Genomic DNA, 24,199 nt, shown 5'->3' on the forward strand with positions numbered 1-24,199 from the left:
TATGGAATCAGAGACACTGCTTTAAAATGGTTTAGCTCTTACCTGTCAGGTAGGAAACAAAGAGTAATTTTAACTTCAAATGGAACCAATTATTCATCAGACTGGAAAACAGTTCCCCAAGGAGTCCCACAAGGTTCGATATTGGGTCCCTATCTGTTTCTTTTTTACGTAAATGACCTACCACTTGCTATTGATGTTCATTCAGTCTTATTTGCTGATGATACATCAGTTCTAATTGAAAGTGAGGTATCTGAAAATATTCCAGAAAAAGCCAAAAACACTTTAGAAAAACTTGAATCTTGGTTCTATCAAAATGGACTAAAACTAAATGTAACTAAAACCAAAATGATGCAATTTGAAGCTAAATCAGTAGAAAGGAGTGAAATAAAGGTAACTTGCAATGATCAGGATATCACAGAAGCAAACCACGTGAAGTTCTTAGGCCTAAATCTTGACAAAAATTTAAATTGGAAGGTACACATAGATTACTTAGCAAATCAACTGAACAACTTAGCATTTGCAATGTGTATTTTGTCAGGTGCCACAAACATAGATACCAGAAAGATAGTTTATCACTGCTACTTTGAGTCAGTTATTCGTTATGGCATAATCTTCTGGGGAAATTCAGCAAATGTCACTAGGCTCCTAGTATTACAAAAGAAAGTAATTAGAAACATGTGTGTTGCAAAAAAACGGGAATCCTGTCGACCACTGTTAAAAAATTTAAAAGTACTATCTATCCCCTCACTTTACATATATGAGATGGTGGTGTTCCTATATAGAAATCAACATACACTAGACAATTTCCGTTTTGACCACAACTACAGCACTCGCCACAGAGATAACTTCAAACTTCCAACACATCGTTTAAAACTTTATGCCCAAACGCCAGAGTATATGGGGTTAAAAATTTTCAATAAAATAAAAGGCAGTAATATATTTAAAATGGAGATTGGTTCACTGAAAAGATTGCTCTTTACTCTCCTGGTGGAAAAGTGTTATTATTCTGTCGATGAATTCATTGAGGACAGCTTCACAATCTGAACACAGGGATTGTAATACATTTATTATTTTATGTACATGTGTAGCTGTAACTTAGAAATGTAAAATATAATGTAAACTTTTGTAATTCTCTTAAAAAAGTGAAAAAAAGTTTCTTTTGTAAACCTTGACATGTCTCCTGTACATCAAATCAAATGATTTGAAAATTGTATGTAATGAGATGAATAAACCACATAACATAACATAACATAACTACTACCGTAGGTTCTCTCTCACAGTATGTGGGAGTAGTGGTAATGAGGGAACAAAGTTGATGGAGGAATATGACTTACACTGGTACATAGGATATATGTCAGTTCACAGAAATGATATTAATGGAAAAACTGCCTGTAATAACTGTAATTATTCGTGGAAATCTGCTTTCCAGGTGAGTAATATAGGTAACTATCGACAGTCACATGGTAAACATCGCCAAGATAAAAAAGAAGCAATGAAAAAACAAGAAACCTAAAAACTCGTCTTGCAAGAGGCCTACTACAAAAAGAGTGCCATGTTGCATTAATAATAGATATGTGGCTGCAGTGGGTAGATAGCCAAAGACAAAGAAGTGTAATTTTGACAATGGCTGTATTTCTTTTCCCAGACAATAAATAATTTCAAAAACATACTTTTGACCATAGAAACAGTACGGAAAGCATCTGATGATTTGTTTACACTCAAGTGGGCATAAACTCATAATTGGATCCTTCTAATGACCCCCAGATGCACCTCCAAATGTATCCAAAAACTTTAGAAAAAAAAACAAATTTCAGTAGTACATAAGTTTCCCAATCACATTGTTATTGAGGAGACTTCAATTGTGGCTGTGACAAGACATCCTGCAAAACACTATAAAATGGATTCTCTGAGAACTACCTAGAACAGATTTCTCGGAAGTCCACTTATGATGGAAATATCTAACAGCAACCAATAGACCTGAACCCTTTGAGGATGTCTACATAGAAACTGGTACTAGTGGCCATGAGGCAACTGTAGCTACAATGATTACTAAAGTACACAGGGCAACTAACACAAGTAGAAGGGTTATATTTTCAACAAACTAGGTAAAAGGGGCATGCAGTAATGTAGTACCTCAGTAATAACTTGAAACATTTAGCTCCAGAGAGGAGCATGTAAGAGGAACATGGTACAGGTTTACAAGAGTAGTTCACTGTACATTTGATAGATATGCACCCAGCAGAATAGTTCATGATGCGAGAGACCCTCCATGGCATACAGTCTCTGTAAAGAAACAGACTACTATACAATAGATATAAAACAGACCATAGGGTTAGAGATAAGGAGATGCTGAATGATACATGTTTGGCACTCTAGAGGCAATGTGTGAAACCTTGAACAACTACTGTAGCTTATTATTATCTGTCACAAAACCCCACGAAATTTTGGTCATGTGTAAAGGCTGTTAGTAGTATGAAAGTTAATGTCTAGATACTCATGGATGAAACGGGGATTGAAATAGAGGTTAGCAAAGCAAAAGCAGAAACTCGCATTTCAAATGCTCCTTCGCAAATGAAAATCAATAGGTACTGCCTTAATTTAGTTCTCGCTCATCTGCAAAGATAAATTATATAGATGTTAGCATCAGTAGTGTTGATAAACATCTGAAATCGCTAAAATTGAACAAAGCTCCAGGCCCCAATGGAATCCCTAGCGGATCCTCTATCAAATTTGTGCCTGATCTAGCTCCTCTTTTAACTATAATCTAGTATAGGTCCCTCGAACAAAAAAACTCTGCCCAGTAGTTGGAAGATAGCGCAGGTCACACCTGTCTACAAGAGTAGTAGTTAAAGTGATGGTACCATCTAGTATCCTTATCATCCATTTGCTGTAGATTCTTAGAACATAATGAGTTACCTCAAACAGAATGGCTTCCTCCATGCCTACCAGCATAGATTCCGAAAACATCAATCATGTGAAACCCAACTCGCACTTTTCCAAAGTGCTGAAACCCACTTATCAACGCAGTCAAGTAAATGCAGTATATTTCAGAAACGTATTTGACTCCATAGCACATCTACATCATACTCCAGCACAAAACAGTGTGTGGTGGAGGGTACTTGTGATGCCTCCTTCCCTATTTCACTTGCAAATGGCATGTGGGAAGAATGATTGTCAGTAAGCCCCTGTATTATTAGCTCTAGTTTTTCAAATTTTCTCCTCGTGGTCATTTGTGACATGTATGTGAGTGGAAGTAATACTCTGACGTGACTAAAGTCATGGGACAACTGCATGGAGATGGCAGTAGTATCGTGTACAGGAAGCATTAAAGGGTAGTGCATTGACAGAGCTGTCATTTGTACTCAAGTGCTTCAAGTGAATTGTTATCGACATGACTATGACCACACGACAGGAACAAATAGACTCTGAACGTGAAATGGTAGTTGGAGCTAGACACATGGGACATTCATTAACAAATTCAATATTCTGAGATACACAGTTTCAAGAATGAATCAAGAATACCAAATTTCAGGTATTACCCTTCACCACAGACAACGCAGTGGCCGACAGCCTTCACTTAATGACAGAGTAGCGGCATTTGCCTAGAGTTGTCAGTGTAAACAGACAATCAACACTGTGCCAATAACAGCAAAAATCAACATGGGGCACATGACGATCGCATCCTTTAGGACAGTGCAGCGAAATTTGGCGTTAATGGGGTATGGCAGCAGGTGATTGATGTGAGTGCCTTTGGTAATAGCACGACATCGGCTGTAGCGCCTCTCCTAGGCTTGTGACTATATATATGTTGGACCCTAGGCGACTGGAAAACCCTGGCCTGGTCAGATAAGTCCTGATTTCAGTTGGTAAGAACTCATTGTAGAGTTCGAGTGTGGCACAGACCCCACAAAGCCATGGACCCAAGTTGTCAGCAAGGCAGTGCGCAAGCTGGTAGTGGCTCCATAATGGTGTGGGCTGTGTTTACATGGAATCGACTGCGTCCTCTGATCCAGATGAACTGACTGTTGACTGGAAATGGTACTGTTCAACTACTTGGATACCATTTGAAGCCATTCATGGACGTCGTGTTCCCAAACAATAGTGGGAATTTTTATGGATGACAATCCACCATGTCACCAGCCCACAGTTGTTTGCAATTGGTTTGAACAACATGCTGGACAATTTTAAGTGAATGGTTTGGCCACCCAGATCGCCTGACATGAATCTCATCGAACATTTTTGTGACATAATCGAGAGATCAATTTGTGCACTAAATCTCTCACCGGCAACGCTATCGCATTGTGAATGACAATAGAGGCAGGATGGCTCAATATTTCTACAGGGGACTATCAATGACGTGTTGAGTCCATGCCATGTCGAGTTGCTGTCCTACGCTGGGCAAAGGGAGGCCCAACACGATATTAGGAGGTGTCCATGACTTTCGTCACCTCATTGTATATTGTCCGACTCTTCTCAGAGAGTATTGTCTCGAAATTTCACTCGTAAACCTCTCCATGATGCACACCACCTCTCTTTTAATGTCTGCACTGGAGTTTGTTGAGCATCCGCCGACTAGACAATCCCATGATAAACCCACCAGTCTTCGTTGGATCTTCTCTATCTCTTCTATCATTCCTATCTGAAAAGTATCCCAAACTGATAAACAGTACTCTACAATCAGTCAAACTAGCGCATTGTTAGCCACTCCCTTCGTGGATGAGTTACATAGATTCTTCCTATGAATCTCACTCTAGCATCAGGATCCTACTATTTGTTTTATGTGGTCATTCCACTTAAAGTCGCCCTGGATATTTACCCCTAGATATGTTACTGTAGATACTTTATCCAGCAAGTTGTCATCAATAGTGTAGTTTTACAGCAGTGGATTTATTTTCCTATATATGCAAAATATGTTACATTTATTTACATTCAGAGTCATTTGTCAATCATCTATAGGTCATTCTACAAATCGGTACTGTCTACTGGCGTTGATAAATTCTTGTTGACAACCGCATCACCTGTGAACGGTCTTAAAAAGCTTCAAACACTTTTTAATAGATCATTTACATGCATCGTAAATAGTAACGGTCCTATCACACGTCCTTGGGGTACTACCAAAAATGCTTGTACATCTGTCGATTTTTTCCGTTAAGAGTGACGTGTCGAGATCTATCTGCAAGGAAGTCTTGAAACCAGTCGCAAATGTCGCAGCACTATGTATCTCGTGGAGGAACAGAGCGAACTGAGTTTCACAAAATCTTTGTTTGCGCAATTCTCTTGATTCCTATATAGCAGATTTTTGTTCTGCAAAAACTTCATAATTCTTGGGCATAAAGCATGTTCCATAATTCAACCAAAGACTGACGTCAGCAATATAGGCCTTAGTATGATGGCCCGTATTACAATCTCCCACTGTGAAAATTTTGAAAGACCAAATTAAGTATTTCAGCCTTCTGTCTGTTATATTACGTTTCGTCGCCAGTATTGTCACTAAGTGACTGAATAGATGGTTTTGAACCGCTTACTGTTTTTACATAAGACCAAAACCGTTGGGCCTTGCCCACTCATCTCGTATCGGGTGCCTAAGGGATGCTGCATTCTCGGAATGCTATGCCACAATTCAAGCAAATACCATTAGTAGTTCTTTTTTTTCTAAACAGTAGATTTGACAATACTTAACTTGAATGTACTACATGTTGTCACAAGCGATGGGCGACAGGCAACATAATTCAGAGTCCCTGGCTATATGCAATGTTCCTGCAAGTTTGACACACAGTTTGTGGATCACTGATAACTGTTCTCATAGCACTCTCTGCGAGGCGAAGCTAATACTCCACTAATGTCAGCCTGAGGCTTGCAGGAGCAGCGCTTATATTTACTTCTTGCAGAGGTCGGCCCTGGCACAGCCGGTCTTTGTGAGTGGGCAATCGGCTGACGTCGCCTCACCGCCTTCTATGGTCTTGCATTCTTCCTCTTCGTTCCGGCGCTTGTGGTTACGCCAGAACATTCTTTCCCCCCAAAGCGATGGCCCATCGTTCTGTAGAGAGTGCGACCACAGTGGAGGAGGCAGGAGTGTGGACACATCGTTGGGCCAGAAGCTGTGGCTCAGGGGTCAAGCTTCCGGCCATACCCCGCCATCTGTGCTGCGCTCTGGCGGAAATGTCCCCCGGAAAACGACCAGAAGGGTACGCGTCCACCTTCTGCTGCCATGAAGCAGATGAAGATGGCGGCGACTGCTGCGGTGTGGGTGGGTCCGGCTCCATTGGTAGGACGAGAGGACACAGAGGAGGAGAATACCCCATCTCAATGTGGTCGTCCCTCGGTGTCGTGATGACATCCTCTGGCACCTGCTGTGGCCGCGCTGTCCTCTGGACCTGTGAATCTGGAGGAAGATGGACTGAAAGACCATCATGTATACGACAGAGGCGAAGTTGATTTTGATGGTAGCACTGCAAGCCATCGGGACCTGAAAGAAGATACATGCAAGCGCCAAGTCGACGGACGATATCGCCTCGCGCCCACCGTCTGCTACCGCTAAAAACCCTGTGAAAGACAATATCATGTGGCGCGAAGCAATACTTGCGACCTTCCTTCAGATGCTGAGGAGGGTGGAGCAGTATCCGATGGTGGCGGCCGTGAAGCAATTCCACTGGCGATGGTCCATCTCGTGGGTACGAACGATATGAGGCAAGAAACAGTTGCAATGCTTGATCCCTAGTGTGAGCGGAGCGAAGTTTGGTCATCTGCTGCTTGAAGGTTCTAACAAAACGATCCGCATCACCGTTTCACTGTGGATGGGATGGTGCATTAGTGAGATCCTGTATGCCATTGCGTTCACAGGATGTTTCAAATTCATTGCACCTGAACTGAGGGCCGTTGCCTGTCACTATTACTTCAGGTAAACGTTCCAGGCAAAAAAAAAAAAAAAATCGATGATAACACCTGAACTGTGCTACGTGACGTTGTCGAGTTCGTTGAGACAGAGAAAGGAAACTTGCTATATGAGTCAACCACAGTCAACCAGCGAGTGTTCCAAAAAGGTCCCACAAAGTCTGTGTGCACATGTTACCATGGCGATTGCCACTTAGGTGAAGCAGAGAATTTTTGTGGCAGAGCGGACTGATTTTCCGCACATGCGTGACACTGTGACGTAATCTGTTCTATTTGGACGTCCATACCCTGCCAAGTACAGTGTCGACGCACCAACTGTTTCGTACAAACAATCCCCCAGTGTCCTTGGTGGAGTAACTGCAACACTTCTTTTTGCAAAGCTTTAGGGATCAACACACATGACTGTCCACTATCATTTTGAACAAGATTCGCACCTTTCTGTTCAGCGAGGCTGTGCTGACGTACAAAGTATCGTCGCACTACAGAGCTTTTTATTCTATTCAACGAGTGAGGCCAAGATGTGCGATTATAATTGAGCAAAATGTTCAAATCTGAATCAGCGTCCGTGGCCTGTGCAATTTTCTTATAGTTCAGCGGAAACGACCGAAGCAATTCAGAACCCTGAGCATCGATGTGACATCAAGATGCAGCAGAAGCGTCAAAGACAGGGCCAATCAAAAGATGTGAAAGTGCGCCCGCATTAGTATGTTGAGCTGTCGGACGATACACAATATCACACTGCTATTGAGACAAGAAGAAAGCCCGTCTTTGCACTTTTTGGACAGTTTGTACAGGAACCGGTTTCGTTGGATGAAACAAGGACTGCAAAGCCTTGTGATCCGTTAATAAATAGAATTTTCTGCCGTACAAATAGTGGTGGAATTTGATGACACCATACACAATAGCCAAAGCCTCTTTTTCAATTTGTGAATAGTTACGTCGAGCCTTGGACAACACTTTTGATGGGAAAGCAATAGGCATGTTTTTATCACCAATTCTGTGCGAAAGCACTGCACCGATTCCTTAAGAGGAAGCGTCAGCTTGCAATACAACGGGTTTGTCAGGATCAAAGTGAACTAAGCATCGATCACTGAACAATGTATCTTTAAGTTTTTGAAAAGCTACTTGGCCTCATCTGTCCAAACAAAGGGGACATTCTTGTCGCGCAAGCGAGGAGCTATGATTTGTGCAGCATTCGGTATGAACCGAATATAATTGTTCATTTTCCCTAAGACTGACTGCAATTCTGTGACATTGCAAGGAACTGGCAAGTCTTGTATGGCTAACAATGCAACTGAAAAGGATGTATACTTTGACTGTTTATGACATGAGCAAGATACTGCAACTTAGGTTTACAAAAATCGCACTTGTCCAGTCTACACTTCAGTCAGGCATCAGATAACACACGAAACAAAGCACATAAATTTGCGATATGTTCTTCAGGTGTCCGACCTGCTACTACAATGTCGTCCAAGTTTGAACAGTTTGGCACTTGTGCAGTTAGATGTTCCAAATATCATTGGGAAAATGGCGGGTGTGCAAGCACTGCCAAAAGGCAAATGCAAATATTTAAACAAGTCCAAATGAGTATTTACTAGACACACTTTTTGAGATTCTTCATCGAGTGGTATCTGAAGATATGCGTCACGCAAATCAGTTTTTGAAAAGTAGCGTCCAACGCCTAATTTGTCCATGAGATCTTCTGGGTGTGGCAATGAATAAGTATCAATAACAGTTTGTGGGTTGACTGTAGACTTGAAGTCAACACAGAGGTGAATGCAACCTGAAGGTTTGGGGAGCAAACCCAGTGGACTTGCCCATTGACTAGCATGTATGAGCGCAATAACCCCACAATCTTGCTATTCTTTTCAGTTCAGCAGCGTCTTTGTCCCGTAATGCGATGGGAACAGTTGTGGCCCGGCAAAATTTCGGCTGATCATTGTGTTTCATAGTAATATGGGCAACAAAATTGTTAGCTCTGCCTAAACCTTCAGAAAAGAGTTCTGGGAATCCTTTTAGCAAGCTAGCTACACTGTCTTTTGCACTGCATGTGGATACTGACAAAACATTGCCCTGAATGTTAAAGCCAAACAAATTAAATGAATCAAGACCAAATATGTTCTCACACTTGCGTGATTTTAGCTCTGTAAAAGTCACTGTTTGCGTGTGCGAGCGATACATAGCAGGCAAATTACATGTTCTGAGAACGGGAAGGTTTTGTCCATTACAAGCCGTCAGTTGCGTGCTGGTTTTAGACAGGCCTGGGGAGCCTAACAGTTCATATGTGTGACGATTTAGCAATGTGACAGAGGCACCCATGTCCAATTGAAATTTGCCACAAATGAGTAAATGAACAAAAAGTTCGTTTGAATGGCGTATCACGGTCGCAGGTTCGAATCCTGCCTCGGGCATGGATGTGTGTGATGTCCTTAGGTTAGTTAGGTTTAAGTAGTTCTAAGTTCTAGGGGACTGATGACCTCAGAAGTTAAGTCCCATAGTGCTCAGAGCCATTTGAACCATTTTTTGACTGGCGTATCACTAACGAAATGCATGCTTGCTAGTTGCAGTCTTGGAGTATACTGCATTAATGACATAGGCCTTGTGGCAAGAGTTTTGTGAGTAGTCTGAATTCTTATGTTTGTTCCATTGCAAATACAGATTGTACATGTCCTTTCCTACCACAAGCGTAACACTAAGCTTGTCAGGAGGGGCAGTCTTGGCGTTTGTGCCGTAACACCTAGGGCAAGACTTAATTTTGTTACCCTGTATAGCTGTCTGTTTAGCAAACTCCTTATGCGGCGTGGAACGTTGTTTAGTTGGCACGGCTAACGCACGCTGTCGGTGCGTAATGGGGCGATCACAAGCAAGGAACTCAACCTGACAAGTAGCTGGCCGCTCAAATATATGAGCTGACAAGGCACCAGAATCGTACTGATCTAGTACTTGCACTACCTGCTGAAATGATGGACCTGACTGTTTCAAAATCCGTTCTCTGATTTTGACGTCAGGCACATTGTACATGATCGCATCACGCAACATAACGTCTGAATATATATCACCGCAAGCACATTTGAATTCGCATTTCCTTTTCATACCCTGCAAATCAGTTACCCACTCCTGATAAATTTGTTCTGACCATTTTTTGCACACACACTTAACGAATGCCATCCTGACACACCAACACTTCCCTGACTTTTGGAAGGCGGCCAAGGTCCTGATGTTCAGGAAGCCAGGGAAAGACCACTCCCTCCCACAAAATTACCGACCCATCAGTCTGCTGTGTTCGCTCAGCAAGATTGTTGAGAAGGTAATACTGAAATGTATCACTAGGCACTGCATCGCCAACGACACCCTAAGACCAGAGCAATTCGGCTTTAGGAATCACCACTCGACAACACAACAACTCCTCCGCGTAGTCGAACATATAACACACGGCTACGACATGAGCAAAGCCACAGGGGCCGTGTTCCTAGACATCGAAAAGGCTTTCGATCGTCTCTGGCACAACGGACTCATACGCAAACTAAGCGAAGCTGGATTCCCAGACGGACTCGTACGTATCATACACTCATATCTCACGAACAGATGTTTCAACACTAACGTGCAGGATAAACAATCAACAAAACACGGTATCCAAGCTGGAGTACCCCAAGGGAGCATCCTAGGGCCCATCTTGTTTAACCTGTACATTAATGACTTCCCAGCGACACAAAACACGACGTTAGCCGTCTACGCGGATGACACAGCCATCCTCGCGCAAGACTAGAAAGCGTCGAACATCAATTCACGAATACAGACAGCACTCAGAACAGCTGAGCCTTGGTTGGAGCGATGGCGTATTAAAGTAAACGTCGACAAGTGCGAAGCAGTTCTGTTCACACGCAGACCGAAACTACTGCGCAAACACCAACACTGTAGACCAATAACACTACATACACGCCCAATACGTTTCCGAGAGAAAGTCAGGTACCTTGGTGTCTGGCTGGACAGGAAACTTACATGGGGGGACCACATCGAATACGTTGCCAACCGAGCGCACGCGAGGCTCAAACAGCTCTACCCAATGCTCAACAGGGAAAGCACACTGAATAGGAGGGTGTCGAGGTCCTTATACATGACACTGATTAGACCTCTGATGACGTACGCAGCTCCCGTCTGGGGATATGCAGCTCCCACACGACTGCGCGGCCTGCAGATCATACAGAACAAGGTGCTACGAATCATTAGCAATGCTCCACGCTACATACGCACTGTGGATCTTCACCGTGAATACCGCCTTGATACCCTCAAGGAAGTATTCAAAAAACACGCCACACGACTATACAGGAACTCGAGACACTCGAACAATCCTTTCATCCTCACTCTGGGAAACTACGATCACAACCACAGGTGGAAACACAAGCGGCCAAACACACTGCTAGCTAGGGCATAGCCACCCATGGTTAACTAACATACGCAAACAGCGACAAACGTCGGCAAGCCCCTGCATATCAGCAACACTGACTGGCAACTACCAGCTGCTATTAGTGCCGACCAACAGGCCACAGCAGGGACACCGACGAGCTCGCCCACAGACGCACAAACAATCTGCCAACATTCCCTCACACTGTGCCTCCGGTATATGACCTATCGGACACAAGATCGATAACAAACCTAACTGTTGCAGGATGCTGACGCTGAACGAGGACTCTGTACCAGCACCCAGCGCCATCCGCCGAGCAGCACAAACGCACAACGTCAAGGTATCGACATGCATGATACCCACTACTAACAAAGCCTATCCTTACAAACCTATCGCAGGCAGCAAGACAACTGCTACTGCTCTTGCCGCCCGACCTAACTTTCGCAGAGGTTTTTTTCCCTTGGCCCTTGCCTTGGCACTTCTTTTCCTCTGCCCTTCAAACCACTACCCTTCGTCGGATTTCGACCAATCTATCTCCCGATGAGCGCATATTAATGGTTAATCCTAACCAGACGTACGCAAACATCGCAGTACCCACATCCTGCGACACCTCACTTTAGTGAATACTAACCCTTATGCAGAGATGGCAGTAGACCTTTTGTGTTGGCCATCATGCCGGTGTGGGCGTGGAAGGGCTCCACCTCTATTAAAAAAAAAAAAAAAAAAAAAAAAAAAAAAAAAAAAAAATTTTGCAATTAAAGAATTGATACCTAGCTGCTACCACATTCAGTTGTTGGTCATAATAGCTAGTCAGTGAAGTGATAACAATGTCATACGCAAGTATCTGCGACTGGGCAGGCCTATTTAGGATGACCGCTGCCCACCCTGAATGGGGAAGGCCCTAGAAAATGTGGGCTAAACATCGGAAGTCACACTTGAACCGGGCTGGGAATCCGCACCCAGTAGGTCACTCCTTATACTGCGGACGTAAACAAAAGAAGAATGAAATGATTATGACAATAGGGACATGGAATGTCAGGACCCTCCTGGACGTGAACAATTACAGACCAGAGAGAAGAACCGCTCTTATCACCCAAGAACTAGCCCGTCTAGATATAGACATAGCTGCCTTGAGTGAGACAAGACTCTCAGGTGAGGGACACATTAGTGAGGTACGTTCAGGGTACACCATCTTCTGGAAGGGAAAGGATGTAGGAGAACCACGCATCCATGGTGCAGGATTTGCCGTAAAAACGAAAATAGTGAAAGATCTTCGACTTACACCTGTCTCAATTAATGAAAGACTGCTGACTCTTAGAGTACCCATTGGTTCAGACAGATTCATCACCTTCGTCTCTGCATATGCTCCTACTTTAGACAGTGATGAAGACACAAAGAATCAGTTCTACCACCAACTGAACAGTACTCTCTCTAAAATACCCATTCAAGATAAATTAATTTTACTTGGTGATTTCAATGCCAGAGTGGGAAGGGACAACCGTTTTTGGAGAGATGTCATGGGTAAACAAGGGGTGGGAAACTGCAATGCAAATGGGTTGCTACTTCTTGGTCTATGTGCTGAGCACGAGCTTTTCATCTCCAATACCCAATTCCGTTTGCGTAACCGCTATAAGACCACATGGATGCACCCACGCTCCAAACATTGGCATCTTATAGACTATGTTATTACGCGACAGCGTGACAAGAAAGACATTCTCATCACAAAAGCAGCACTAAACATCGATGAGTGCTGGACGGACCATAGACTTTTAGTCAGCCGTTTGAGAGTACCAAAGTATTGCAAGCCACGATCCCACTTTTCAAACCCACCACGCAGAAAATTCAACATAAGCAACCTGAACAACAAAAATGTTCGCTCACACTTCCAAGACATACTGTCCGAACAACTTAACAAAGCTCCAGCAACCACAGATGACGTCGAACAAGAATGGACCACATTAAAGAACATCATCAAAGAAACTGCTGAGAATGTTGTTGGTTGTAGTGCACGGAAAAGAAGTGACTGGTTTGATGACAACCACGGAGAAATCCAAGCCATCATCAATGCAAAGCGGGATGCTTACCTATCCCTTGCTCAAGATCCATCCTGAGCAGAAAAGAAAGCACACTTTCTAGAACTCAAGCAGAAATGTCAAAGTGAAATACGAGTAATCAAGAACAAATGGTGGCAACAGAAAGCCACAGAACTCCAAAATCTTTCTGATGCAAGGAACCTGCGTGGCTTTTACGCTGGTATTAAAGAGCTGTATGGACCTATCCGCTCATCATCAGGAGCACTTAAAGCTGCTGACAACTCCACCATTCTTACTGAAAGTCAGGACATCTTAAATCGTTGGAAAGAGCACTTCAGCTCACTGTTAAACAGCCCTTCTACTGCCGCTGGAGATTTTCTCAAAAATGTCCCACAGCACCCTCCAAAACCCTGGCTGGCTGATCCTCCAACTTTTCAAGAATTTTGCAAGGCACTCAAGAGTGTGAAACCTGGGGAGGCTCCTGGACCTGACAGCATCCCGATGGAGCTTATTGAGGGTGGCGGCTTGCCTCTAAAAACTAGACTCTTCTCACTTATTATATTAATGTGGGAAACCCGCAAGGTACCAGCTGACTTGAAGAACTCCACAATTGTCACCATCTTCAAAAAGGGCGACAGAAGCGTCTGTGGTAACTACCGGGGAATATCTCTACTCTCTGTCACAGGAAAATTTTTTGCAAGAATCCTTTTAAATCGCCTCCAGACACTTTCAGAGACTATACTACCTGAGTCTCAATACGGGTTTCGACCTTCAAGAGGGACAATTGACATGATCTTCTGTGCACGACAACTACAGGAGAAGTGCAGAGAACAGCAAAAGCCTTTACTACTTGTTTTCTACGATCTAGAAAAGGCCTTTGATACAGTTCCCAGAGAAGCCATGTGGATGGTCTTAAAACGCTTCGGCTGCCCTGAACATTTTGTTGACCTGATTGAAGCTCTCCACGTTGATATGACTGGACAGGTCATCTGCCAGAATGAAATGACTGGTGAATTCCCAATAACAAGTGGGCTTAAACAAGGATGCGTTCTTGCACCCACATTATTTGCATTGTATCTGGCAGCTATGCTTTACGAGACAACCGTAAACAATGCAGGAATAGAACTAAAGTACAGGTTTGATGGAGGATTATTCAACCAGTCCAGACTCCATTCAAAAAGGTTCACCAGTACCACTCGTGTGACAGAGCTGCAGTATGCTGATGACAATGCCTCTCCAGCTCATTCACCTGCAGAGTTGCAGCTGTCAGTTGATTCCTTCAGCAGGGCGTACGAACGATTTGGTCTCTCCATCAATATTTCAAAGACAAAGGTGATGGCGCAGCCAACTCCTGGCTCCTCCGTTCCTGACTTCAGCATATCCATCTATGATACACTCCTGGAACAAGTGGACCATTTCCTCTACCTGGGAAGCATACTGTCATCCAACTGCTCATCTGGAAAAGAAGTGGAGAGTAGAGTACGTGCTGCACATGTAGCATTTGGTCGTCTTACAAAGCGTGTCTTCCTGAATAAAGACCTAACACTGTACACCAAACTGATGGTGTACAAAGTTGTAGTCATTTCCACCCTGCTATATGGTTGCGAAACCTGGACGTTGTATCGCTGCGATCTGAAGAAACTAGAACGCTTCAACCAACAAAAGCTAAGATATATCATGAACCTGAAATGGGATGACTTCATATCCAACACGGCTGTTCTAGAGAAAGCAAAAATGCATAGCATGGAAGCTCTTATCATTGGGCATCAACTCAGATGGGTCGGACATGTCCAGCGGATGAAAAATGACAGACTTCCACGCCAAATGCTGTACAGCGAAGTGAACACAGGTAAAAGGCCACGAGGTGCCCCTCTCAAACGTTATAAGGATCAGTACAAGAAAAATCTGAAAAACTTGAACATCGATCCGAGTAACTGGTCCACAATAGCAGAAGACCGAAGTCGCTGGCGCTCAGTTACCTCAAATGCTCTTCAAAACTTTGAGCTGGAACGTCGAAGAATGGAGAATGACAAACGCCAGAGACGTAAACTCCTCCAGGCTCAGCCACGTCCTCCACCTTCCATCAGCTGTAATGTCTGTGGCCGCCTGTTCCACGCTAGGATTGGATTGCTAAGCCATCAACGACACTTCCACGCCTGAACCGTGACAAAGGAAATCTCAGGAGAGAAATGAAAACTCGGATACGAGTATCAGCCGACGACGACGACGCAAGTTAACGTAGAGTGGTGTTAGGAAAGAGATTTTGAATTAATCTGAACACTACACTTCCTACCGTGGATAATAGATATGGAAGTTTTACAGTACCTGGGATGTTTTGGGCTAGCATATGGGCGTCGAACTGGCGCAGCTACTCGGGCCATTCCTCGTCTTGGTCACTAAACTGTCGAAAAGGTGATATAGCAGCCTCCTGGCGGAGGTTCCAGTCCTACTTCGGGCATGGGTGTGTGTGTCTTTGTCCTTACGATAATTTAGGTTAAGTAGTGTGTAAGCTTAGGGACTGATGACCTTAGCAGTCCCATAAGATTTCACACGCATTTGAACATTTGATATAGCAGCTGTAGTAGGTGGTGCTTGTTCCATCGGGCGCGCAGAGTTGGTGAGTAGTTGGTGCACCGTGTTGAGTAGTGCTCAGAGCTGCTGCGTCTGAAACTGAAACATCTGCGTTAGCTATGTGGCATCTAATGCTTGCAGCTATGGCGCGTGAGTAGCAAAAACGACAAGAAACTGTGAAAGAAATTAAGCGCCACTGCAAAGTAAAGACAAGAGGGAATTAAGGCGTCAGCACATACACTGTTGGCCATTAAAATAGCTACACCACGAAGATGACGTGCTACAGACGCGAAGTTTGACCGACAGGAAGAAGATGCTGTGATATGCAAATGATTAGCTTTTCAGAGCATTCACACAAGGTTGGCGCCGGTGGCGACACCTACAACGTGCTGACATGAGGAAAGTTTCCAACCGATTTCTCATACACAAACAGCAGTTGACCGACGTTGCCTGCTGAAACGTAGTTGTGATGCCTCGTGTAAGGAGGAGAAATGCGTACCATCACGTTTCCGACATTGATAAAGGTCGGATTGTAGCCTATCGCGATTGCGGTTTATCGTATCGCGACATTGCTGCTTGCGTTGGTCGAGATCCAGTGACTGTTAGCAGAATATGGAATCGGTGGGTTCAGGAGGGTAATACGGAACGCCTTGCTGGATCCCAACGGCCTCGCATCACTAGCAGTCGAGATAACAGGCATCTTATCCGCATGGCTGTAACGGATCGTGCAGCCACGTCTCGATCCCTGAGTCAGTCACAACTGTCCACAATTCTACATATGTATTGTAACTTATAGACATTTGCCCACCGTGAGTCTCACGGGAAGCGTGCAAGGGATAAGTCCCTGCAGTCGCGCTATTCATGTGTGTCCTCGGTGGCCCAGATGGATAGAGTGTCTGCCATGTAAGCAGGAGATCCCGGGTTCGAGTCCCGGTCGGGGCACACATTTTCAGCTGTCCACATCGACGTATAACAATAACACCTGTCGGCAGCTGAGGTTGTCAATTAGTCATCATTTATTCCAGGGAAAAGCTGCACGGTCATCAGCAGTAACTGTTCTTTCGAGAACAAGTTACTGTCTTCAAATATATATTGTACCATGCTTCTCATTTTTTCTATTTATGCTTATTTATCAAATGTAAGATTGTAAGGAGTATCAAGCGAAATTTGTGACTGGCTTGATGATTTATTTGTAGGGAGGGCACAGTGCGTCATGTTGGGTGGAGAATCAACAACAGATGTAGCAGTAACTTCGAGCGTCGTCCAGGAAATTGCATTGGGGCCCTTTCCATTCATGTCGTGTAATAACGATCTTGCAGACAATATTACTACTAACCTCACTCTTTTCACAGATGATGCAGTTATCTATAATGAAGTACCGTCTGAAAAAAAAAACTGCACAAATAGTCAGTCAGATTATAATGATATTCCAAAGTGATGCAAATACTAACAACTTGCTTTAAGTATTCAAAAATGTAAAATTGTGCTCTTCACAAAATGAAAAGACATAGTATTCTATGACTGCGGTATCAACAAGTTATGGTTGGATCAGTCAACTCATACAAATACCTTGACGTAATAATTTTAAGCAATATAAAACGAAATCATCAAATATAGCTCACCCGCAGATAAAGCAAGTGGCAGACTTCGCTTTAATTGTAGAATACCAGGGAAATGCAATCAGTCTACAAAGGATATACCTTACAAATCACTCATGCGACCCAGTCCAGAATATTGCTCAAAAGAATGGGACCTGTAACAAACGGGACTAACAGTGGATACTGAATTTATACAGAAAAGGGCAGCATCAATGGTCACAGGTTTATTTGACTCTTGGGAGAGTGTCACAGAAACTCTGAAGTAACTGACCTGGCAGACACTTGAAAACAGATGCAAACTATTCCGCGAAAGCCTACTTACAAAGTTTCAAGAACAGGCTATAAAATATTTCTCTGGGAATATATCACAAGCCCCTACCTATTGCTCCCATAGGGATCGTGATGAAAAGACTAGATTAATTGCGTCACGCACGGACGCATTCAGTCAGTCATTCTTCCATGCTGCATACATAAATGGAACAGATAGAAGCCCTTATAACTGTTACCTGAATCTTCTCAGGAAGGAATTACAACAATTCCTTTCTTGTTATTCTCTCGGTAAAGGATTTTGTGGATGGCTTGTGGTCCGCCGGTGAAAGCGATAGTACAATATTCCATATTTACGAACTTCCAGCATGCTGGAATAATTGCAGGTCAGCAACTTCCATTAATCAGTACAACTGAAACCAGCCAAAGTCGTAAATTTCACTTTTTTTATTTATTTACTTGATGACTAGTTTCGAGATGAGATCCATTTTCAAAGTGGGGTCAACGGAGGCGTCCGATACTACCCGTCGGCTTTGGGCCATGACGTAAGGGTGTTGTGTTGTGTGACGTCATGACGGTGCGGAGTTTAGTTTATGAGTGTGCTATGTTTGTAGATGTCGTCTTCTTGCGGTTGGTGGTGTCCTCTGGTGGTGTATTTTGTTCATTTGGGTGTAGCAGCTTGCAGTGTACATTTATCGGTCGTGACTGTTATAGAAGAACGGAAATTAGTTTCAGTGAGTTAAGAATTAAGTTTCCGTTGCGTTTATGTTATTGCGGTGTCGTTTGATGTTACTGGTTTGCTGTTTGTCACGCGGTAAGTCGTTTAATTCAATTTGTGGCTTCTTTTGTTAGATATGGATATGGCTTCTAAGTTTAATAGTGCGCGTTTGCGGGCTGAAATGGGGCACGACATGTTGTCCGACATTAAGTTTCTGTAACTTTTTGAGCTTGTGGCGGAGATAGTGAAATGCAGCGTATGCAAGCAGAATATGCGAGTTGGGGGTAGTGTGTGGCGCCGGAACTTTTTTATGGTAAGTAGTCGTTTTTTGGGTCTATTGTTCGCGTGCTATGATGCTCGATGGGGTTTTTATGTGTTGTTGGGTCGGTGTTATTTACTGCATGTGTTGGTGGTTGATGTTTTGGTATCGGCACTTGTGTTTGATTTATGTATCTTAAAGGGAAGTACTGGATTCCAATTTTTTTGGTATCGTCAGTTGGATTTGAGCTGCATACGTCATGGGAAGTGACCGACTGCAATTTGTTGTCGTAGCTATGTGTGTTTTGGTATTGTGAGCTGTTGTTGACCTATATAGATCAAGGAAAGTGTTCGATTCCAATGTGCGGTCGTAGCCTTGTGTGTTTTGGTATCGTGAGTTGCTGTTGACGTGTTTTGGTATCGTCAGTTGCTGTTGACCTATATAGGTTGCTTTAGGTGTTGGTTTTTGTTTTGTGGTATCGACAATTGCGGTTGAGCTATGTAGGTGAAGGGAAGTGACCGATTCCTGTCGATATTGTAAGTGTAGCAGACCTTGGGAATGTTGTGGTGTTTTTATGTCGTCGTTTTGTGTGGTTTGTGATCGTGGTGTGTCTGTATGTGTTTATATTTAGTTTGTCGCCACCCAAAAAGCTCCAATTTCCCGCGCTGGTCTCGTTAGTCTGATTGTATTTTTGGAGAGAGATGATTGTCTTGGTTTTATATGCATTTTCGTGTTTGTTGTCGTTTATGTAATGACGTCATAGGTGCCATTTTGCAAACGTTGAGAATGGTAGTTTCCGCCATATTGGTGACGTCATGGGTCAAAGCAGACGCGTGGAATCGGACGCTTCCTTATTGCCACGAAGTGCATATGAACAGTCACAGTGCATACAGATAACTGTTATCTGCATGCATTGTATTTTTGGAAAATCAAGTTTGACTACCTGGATGATTTGAAAATGGGTCCCGCCCCGGAACTCATCATCAAGTAAATAAAAAAGTAACATTTGCAACATTAGCTGGTTTCTGTTGTACTAATATTCCATACGTTTTGAGATGGTTAAAACTGAAATCGGCGAAGTCTCGCGATTGTCTCTTTAAGAATGCTCAGGCGGGACTCCAAATAACTCACTTAACCCTGAAGCGATATCATGTCACCAATTAATCTGTTCACAAAGCTAATTCACATTTACGCGCGTAACGTGAGCACCTTCCACCTACCCTGCAGGCTTACTCAGGCTCGACTGACTGCCTCACTACTTTAGCGCCAAACCGGACGATGGGCGCCAAGCTGTACTCTTCTAATAAGATGGTGCTTCCTGTCAGTGACTTTAACTCGCTGGCTCAAAGATGCATAAAGGTAGATACCATTAGTTCAGGATAGTATCGATATCTGCACCCTTACATCTTCTCACTACATGTTTCCGAAATCTGCAAGAATTAAGGATTTTCGGAAATGTAAGGAGAATCCTCCACCTTAATGAAAAGAAGAAGAAAACAACAGAATTGTCCGGCAACGTAATGGAAATATTCCAGAAATAGAAATATAATAATGGATTGCAACGGCCACCTCGTTTTCATATCAGTCGTTTGAATTACAGACAATATCTTGCAAGATCACACACATCGCATCAACCCCTACCAACTGATAATTCTTACACTGTTTGTTTATACATGACATAAACTACATAAACTCTTTAAGAAATACCATAAATTTTACAATCGTATTTAGATTCAGTCCATTTCCAAATCTCTTGGAATATTGTTTTAAAAACACATTAAACACATATATAAAAATTCAAAAGCAGATACTGATGAAATTAGCAAACATCAGAAACAGTTCACACTAGCAGTAAAGTATTTCTGTTTATGTGCAAAGGCATTAGTCTGGTGCTTTCCAAGCACCCTTACTTAGTGTAATAGTTGCATACTAAGCAAACATTTAAGACAAGATTTGACAACATGAAAGGATTTGAAAAACTCAGCATTGCTGGAAGGATATTCAAGAAAGAAACACCAGCCATTTCGTGCATTTAGTAGCACATCTTTTCACTGAAAACTTTATGCGCAGGGAGACACTACCGGTTACTATGGGAGCCACACACACGGAACACGCCACCATTGCTGCACTGTCAATTTGGCAATTTACTTACCTTCTCGCGCTGATGAGTCTTATTCCACGCGAAGTCACGCGTGACGTCGTTATGACGTGTACACCCTATATCGAAGACGACATTGGCGGCGAATCGACTTTAGTAATCGTTCGAAACGCTAAACTGCAGTAGTCGTTTTTGCGGATGAATTAAAGGAACAGCTCATTATATCCTCAATTGGTATATTCACTGCTATTTTGGAAGCTATTGATGTCTTTATTTTCTTTGAAAATGCGAACCTGCCAACTTTTAGAAAAAAAGAGCTCACAATCTGCACTGTCAACAGTATATTTCTTTTTAAATTCGAAAATTGACGCCTAGTAGCAACGTCGTACGGAGTCCACGTTAAACTCGACGTAAGTAGGTAATTACCTTCAGAAATTCAGTTGTTAAAATTAATGATTGAATACATAGTATCCACCATGTTCTTAACCAATCACAAATATAATTGAAGAACTGCATCAGTGTGTCTGAAGTTGTCCCAATACCTTTAGTTTATTACTAAGGATTATTGAATCTGACCTATAAACACAGTTTCGAGGCCGGCCAGAGTGGCCGTGCGGTTCTAGGCGCTGCAGTCTGGAACCGCGTGACCGCTACGGTCGCAGGTTCGAATCCTGCCTCGGGCATGGATGTGTGTGATGTCCTTAGGTTAGTTAGGTTTAATTAGTTCTAAGTTCTAGGCGACTGATGACCTCAGAAGTTAAGTCGCATAGTGCTCAGAGCCATTTGAACCATTTGAACAGTTTCGAGATTTCCTTTCTGTGTGCCAGGTGCAGAATTTCTACTAAAAATACGCGACCAAACAGCTTTTTTCTCAAATGCCAGTTTCAAGTGACTATACCGAGCTGACAATTTGTGCAAATGGTCCTTTACATCAGTAAAACGCAAAGTTTTGTTAACATTACTCGGTTGACATTTACTTTCGACACATTTAAAAATTTGCAGGAGTACTTCCATTGCAGTTTCCAAATGATGATAAATACTGGATTGAACAATTCTATTTTCGAGTGAAATGTGATGAAGATATTAAGCTACCTGGAAAAATAATCTGTGGCATGCTATGCCCTTCTGGATCTATGCTTCCTATGCCCCTCTTCGCACGCCACTAGGTATGGCGCTATACTGCGCAACCGCAGCGCCGAGGCTGTTCGCTGCTCCGCTCAACTGATCCACGTCGTCCTCCCAAGGCGTCCGGCTGGTTCGATTTCTCCTCTTTCCACTACTTTCCTCCAGGGCTACCGAAGCTCGGAACACTGCCAACGATTGCCAACCGCTTCCTTGGGCGAGATTTGCTTACAAGGAAAACTGCCCATTGTACCCGCTCAGATTTAATGGTCAAATGGCTCAGAGGATAGCCCGTCACAAACTGAACAAACATCAAGCATGAAAACAGGAAGAAGGTCTACCGACCTGTGAAAAAGAAGCAAAATCGAAACAATGATCGATCCAAGCTCAAGATGTGCAGCATCAAGCGAATAGCAAGTATCATGGCGTCGTGGTTGTCGGTCACCGTTGGACTGTGGTACTGGAGATCTGTGCTCAAATCTCCCTTGTGTCCCATTTTTTCCACAAAATTATCAACTTTCCTCCCAGTCAGGCTCTGTTCTCCTTCTGTAGTTTTGTCAGTTATCATACTATACATTGGTTATACAATATGATTCATGTGGTAAGAATATACACTGAAAGGCCAAAGAAACTGGTATAGCCATGTGTATTCAAGTACAGAGATGTGTAAACAGACAGAATACGGCGCTGCGGTCGGCAACGCCTATATAAGACAAGTGTCTGGCGCAATTGTTAGATCGGTTACCGCTGCTACAATGGCAGGTTATCAAGATTTAAGTGAGTTTCAACGTTGTGCTATAGTTGGAGCACGAGCGATGAGACACAGCATCTCCGAGGTAGCGATGAAGTGGAGATTTTCCCGTACGACCTTTTCAAATGCGTACCGTGAATATCAGGAATCCCAGTAAAATATCAAATCTCTGACATTGCTGCAGCCGGATAAAGATTCTGCAAGAACAGGACCAACGACGACTGAAGAGAATCGTTCAATGTGACAGAAGTGCAACCCTTCCGCAAATTGCTGCAGATTTCAATGCTGAGCCATCAGCAAGTGTCAGTGTGCGAACCATTTACGGAACATCGCCGATATGGGCTTTCGGAGCCGAATGCCCACTTGCATACTCTTGATGACTGCATGACACAAAGCCTGACGTCTCGACTGGGCCCATCATCTCCGACGTTGGACTGTTGACGACTGGAATCATGCTGCCTGGTCGGACTAGTCTCGTTTCAAATTGTATCGAGCGAATGGACGTATACGGGTGTGGAGACAACCTCACGAATCCATGAACTCTGCATGTCAGCAGGGGACTGTTCAAGCTGGTGGAGGCTCTGTAATGGCGAGGGGTGTGTGCAGATGGAGTGATATGGGACCTCTGATACGTCTGGATACGACTCTGGCAGGCGACACGTACGTAAGCACCCTGTCTGATCACCCGCTTCCATTCATGTCCATTGTGCATTCCGACGGACTTGAACAATTCCAGCAGGACAATGCGACACCCCACACGTCCAGAATTGCTACAGCATGTCTCCAGGAACACTCTTCTGAGTTTAAACTCTTCCGCTGGCCACCAAACTCCCCAGACATGAACATTGTTGACTATATCTGGGTCGCCTTGCAACGCGCTGTTCAGAAGATATCTCCACCCCTCGTACTCTTACGGATTGATGGGCAGTCCTGCAGGATTCATGGTGTCAGTTCCCTCCAGCACTTCTTCAGATGTTAGTGGAGTCTATGCCACGTCGTGTTGCGGCACTTCTGCGTGCTCGCAGGGGCCCTACATGATATTAGGCAGGTGTACCAGTTAGGCTCTTCAGTGTAGAATATAAGTCATGTAGTAAGAATACATTACCATCGCAAGTAAATGCGATGAATAATGAGAGCAGGCGATACGCCGCATAGATCTCTCTCAGGAATGGAAACAACAAATAAACGGGTGTGAACTATGTAGCAAAAAAGGAGTTCAAGACCAAAAACTTCCAAAACGGAACGCAAGAGTCATAACGCATGGTACTTCTGTAGAACAAATAGGAGGTACGTACATTTGGAGGTAACTTCCTTACATCCCGCTGTTGCAAACGGACGTTACACCACGACACAGATTTGGATACAGAGAACAGACACATCAGTGGCCAGACGCACATTTCATAATTTTGTGAAAAAAAGGGCACGAGGTAGATTGGAACATGGCTCTCCACCTTCGCAATCCAACACCGTGTCCACATGCCATGGCTAT

The 24,199-nt window shown here is 43.6% G+C and overlaps 1 protein-coding gene across 1 annotated transcript; it reads left to right on the top strand.

Moving 5' to 3' along the window:
• Positions 1-12,306: 12,306 nt before the first annotated feature.
• On the top strand, positions 12,307-13,404 carry LOC124722220 (craniofacial development protein 2-like). The gene has a single exon (XM_047247414.1). The coding sequence runs from the start codon at positions 12,307-12,309 to the stop codon at positions 13,402-13,404; it is 1,098 nt and encodes a 365-aa protein (XP_047103370.1).
• The last annotated feature ends 10,795 nt before the right edge of the window (positions 13,405-24,199 follow it).

Source organism: Schistocerca piceifrons, chromosome X (genome assembly GCF_021461385.2).
Source record: "Schistocerca piceifrons isolate TAMUIC-IGC-003096 chromosome X, iqSchPice1.1, whole genome shotgun sequence".
NCBI lineage: Eukaryota > Metazoa > Arthropoda > Insecta > Orthoptera > Acrididae > Schistocerca > Schistocerca piceifrons.